This window comes from Arachis ipaensis, chromosome B06 (genome assembly GCF_000816755.2).
Source record: "Arachis ipaensis cultivar K30076 chromosome B06, Araip1.1, whole genome shotgun sequence".
In the NCBI taxonomy this organism is placed as follows: Eukaryota; Viridiplantae; Streptophyta; class Magnoliopsida; order Fabales; family Fabaceae; genus Arachis; species Arachis ipaensis.
This window is the reverse complement of record NC_029790.2, coordinates 10,254,011-10,257,651: the sequence shown is the minus strand read 5'-3', so window position 1 is coordinate 10,257,651 and position 3,641 is coordinate 10,254,011. Positions and strand designations below refer to the sequence as shown.

General features: G+C 38.1%; 1 protein-coding gene across 2 annotated transcripts; it reads right to left on the bottom strand.

The window, feature by feature from the left end:
- On the bottom strand, positions 23 to 3,303 carry LOC107646017 (probable polygalacturonase). 2 transcript variants are annotated; one of them, XM_016350197.2, is made up of 7 exons: positions 2,561 to 3,301; positions 1,968 to 2,057; positions 1,743 to 1,858; positions 1,489 to 1,609; positions 1,236 to 1,410; positions 1,012 to 1,082; positions 23 to 774 (listed from the first exon to the last, which is right to left on the bottom strand). In XM_016350197.2, exons 2-7 carry the CDS (start codon positions 2,011 to 2,013, stop codon positions 77 to 79), a joined length of 1,227 nt encoding a protein of 408 aa, XP_016205683.1. In that variant the 5' UTR covers positions 2,014 to 2,057; positions 2,561 to 3,301; the 3' UTR covers positions 23 to 76. The 2 variants fall into 2 exon arrangements, with proteins under 2 accessions (XP_016205683.1, XP_016205682.1); XM_016350196.2 differs by having other exon boundaries at positions 1,743 to 2,057; positions 2,561 to 3,303.

The window sequence follows — 3,641 nt, the reverse complement described above, 5'->3', positions numbered from 1 at the left end:
AATGCACCAATCAAATTTCAGCTATAAAGTGACCTTTTTTTTTTCGGGTAGCATATAATGCTATAAACTCCACAATTTACCAAGATAGTAACCAAGCACCTCTTGTTTGATTATTTGAACTTTGCAGGTGATTGGATAAATTGTAACAGTCTGAACAATGCTCTGGGAATATTCTCTCCTTGAGAGGCTTGCAAGCTTCCGGCGAAACGAAATCGGAATATCCTTGGACATTAGAGCAGTTCCATGAATAGCTTGAGCTCACATTAAGGATGATGTTTGATAGACAGATGTTTACAAAGTTGTCTCCTTCTATGCCTTCTAGAAGGCCGGCGCGCTTGATGTTTTGGCCAATCACATCCTTGATTGTAATCTTTTCTATCAATGGTAATGCATTTGGATCAAATTTATCATCAGGATGATCCCCATATGTACCAGTGAACCTGATAGCAATGTCAACATTTTCTAAAGTCATGTTAGAGACAAAGACATTTCTAACATAACCACCTCTCCCTGGAGAAGTCTTTATTCTGATGGCGCTGTATGAATCGAAGAAGCGAATGTCTTGGGCATGGACTTCTGATACACCACCAGACATCTCACTTCCAATGGCAATCCCTGCACTCGTTGCCGTCCTCCCGGTGAGCCTGTTGATGATAATGTTTGTGCTGGGACGGCCGAATGCTATGCCATACTCGTCCCAGCCACTTTTGATGGCAATCAGATCATCACCCGTGCTTATATAACAGTCTTCAATGCATACATTGTCTGAAGAATCTGTCCACATTTTAGAGTTGTATGTGAGAATCTTAATTACAAGGACATAAATTCTATCACAACTATGCTATGTGTACACAGAAAAATCGGCTACCAAATCAGTCACTCGTATATAATATATGTTTAAATACAAAATACATGGTGGCTGATTCAGTGACTGATTTTTCGTGTGTACGTAGCATTTTTTATTCTCTAACAGGATGGATATTATTAGAATATGTGAGAATCTTAATTCACCTGGATCAATCCCATCTGTGTTTGGAGAATCAAGAGGAGCAAGGATCTTGACTTTCTTAACTGTAACTTGGCTGTTCATCCAGAAAAACAGTCTCAAATCTCCCCCCTAAGCATCAAAGCCCCACTATTGCACAGCTTTTGAATGGTAATGGAAGAAGTACTTGAAGTGCAGAAGAAAATAAGAAATAAATAACATAAACTCAGTCCTTCCATAGAAGACAAACCTGCAATATACAGGGTGGATATTCCAAAATGGAGAATCTAAGAAGGTTAAATTCGAGATGAGAACCCCCGCCGAGTTCATCAATTCTACCAAATGGGGACGCGTATAATCCAAGGTTTTGTTCCTAAACAGGCTCCACCATATACTCCCTTGACCATCAATTGTTCCATTGTTACCTTCATTGGAACACTTACAGAATCAATAAACTAGCTAACATGTACATAGAAGACAATCATTTGATGAATATTATCAACCTGTTATAACAACATCAGTCAAATCTTGTCCATAAATGAGGCTCTTGTGCCTTCCACCCGGCAACTCCCTTCCTCGCCCATATGACGGTAGAGGATCAACAACTGGCCAATCATCGGGGTTCTGTAATAAGTAGCAGGGCATGCCATTAAGATATCTTAGAAATCACCTATCACTCTACCAGCTACCGATTAAGACAATAGAATTTGGATTATCCTACTCCAGCATCTAACCAAATTAAGAAACAATGTCTTACTGTGGATCCAAGAATTACAGCATCTTTGTCCAACCAGAGAGTTAGATGGCTGATGAGATCAAAACTACCGGTCAACCAGCGGCCAGCCGGGACAAAGAGCTTCGCTCCGCCTTTGTCTGCAAATGAATTAAGGTAAAATATTGCATTCTGAAATGCTTTTGTGTTGAGAGTGACCCCATCTCCAACCGCGCCAAATTCTGTAATACTAACGCTGTGAGGTCTAACCTCCAAATTTGTCTGCTTGCAAAGTGAGCTGCTCCACACTCTCCATGGGCCACAGCTGATTAATGTAAGTACCAGAAGCACACCCACAAGCTGCAAGAGAAAATGTTTAGCCATCAGTAACTACTATGAAGCTGCACCTAAAAGTGAGAACCTTCCCCATTTTGGAGCCTTATCAAGCCATGATGACTACAATATTTCACATGCTTCTTCAAACAACAGTAGCTAACAGGGCAATGATTATTAAACACTATGAAGTTCAAGCAGGATCTAGACAGGGGTATTCGATTAACTCAAGAATTTCAAATTGAGAAGCTGTAGAACTACTCAGATCAACTACATTTCATCACAGTGCATAAAAAATCTCAAATTTTTCACAGAAAGAACACCACCCAGTTTAGCAGTCAGTAACAAAGTGCAACTTGTTTGAAAACGAGGGATAACAATCAACTAAAAAATGCACTAAAGATAAAGAATAGCTGATCCATCTGCAGTTTAATTCTTGATCTGTGGCTTCTAGATCTCAATTAGGCCATCATCCACTAGTAACTACAAAGCATGAGAGTGAATTAAAAGAGTATAAAGCAAGTACTCACTGTAGAAGTTCTCCTCATATGACTGAGATCCACCTTTCCCTTTTGAAGGGCACCTCCAAATTCCAAAATGCTGCTACTATTGATGAAAGAGACAAAGAAGAGAGAGAGAGAGAGAGAGAGAGAGAGAGAGAGAGAGAGAGAGAGAGAGGAAGATGAGAGGAAGGTTTGGTTTATTGAATTAGCAAGGTGTGAAATTGATTGGGTGGGTCATTGAGAAAGAGAGAGAGAGAAAGAGCAAGAGAGGGTAAGCAGTGATAATAAGAACCACACAAGTATAAATCATTGACAGAAACTGTTACTGCCCGCCAAAACAATAAGCAGTAGGACCCTCCTTCTTCTGTCTTCTCTTCTTCAAACTATGCAAAAAACTAGCACTCAACTCAAGTACAGTGAACACTACTCTCTCCCTTGAATTGCAAGTGTAACCGGTGATGAATGAATCTTGTGTTTCTTGGCTTGGGACACAGACAAAGTAATAAGTTGTTTTCACACAACAATAATTGACCTTTGCATGCATCACAATTCACAACACAACAGTGTTGTTGTTTTATTTTACTGTTTATCTCTTCTCTCTAAGAGACTAACTTGTAAGCTCCGTCAGATCCTTTAAATCACTTCATTCTGCTAATCATTTGCTCCCTCTTTTTCTTAGTCAACATAGTAATTAAACACTTCAAAAGCTGCTAAAACCTATGACTACTTTCTTTTCTCTTTATTGTTATTTGTCTAGATTTGATTAATATATGTTAGAGCCATGTGGTGTGGGGGACAGTAATTTTGAAGAAGAAGAAGAAGAATGGATGATGGTCAAATTTGAGAGGGATAAAAATAAATTAAAGGAAGATTGGGACAGACAAATTTTTAACCATAAAAAGCAAAACAGGTTTGTGTTTGTGTCCTTCGGAGTTATGGCTAAGTGTCCCTCTTCTTCATCTTTCTTTGATTTTAGTATATCTTTTTTAACTAAATCAACCAAATAATTATTATTAATTTATATATAATTACATTATAATATTTATTGAAGAATATTTTAGTCAAATAAATTATTTTAAATTTACAAAAAAAAAAAAAGAGAATTGTG

What these genes read in the sequence shown, in the direction of transcription:
- LOC107646017 (XM_016350196.2), bottom strand. An exon ending in GACTGATGTTGTTATAACAG is followed by an intron (nt 1,411 to 1,488) that starts GTTGATAATATT and finishes GTTCCAATGAAG; the next exon opens with GTAACAATGGAACAATTGAT. An exon ending in CACAGATGGGATTGATCCAG is followed by an intron (nt 775 to 1,011) that starts GTGAATTAAGAT and finishes AAATGTGGACAG; the next exon opens with ATTCTTCAGACAATGTATGC.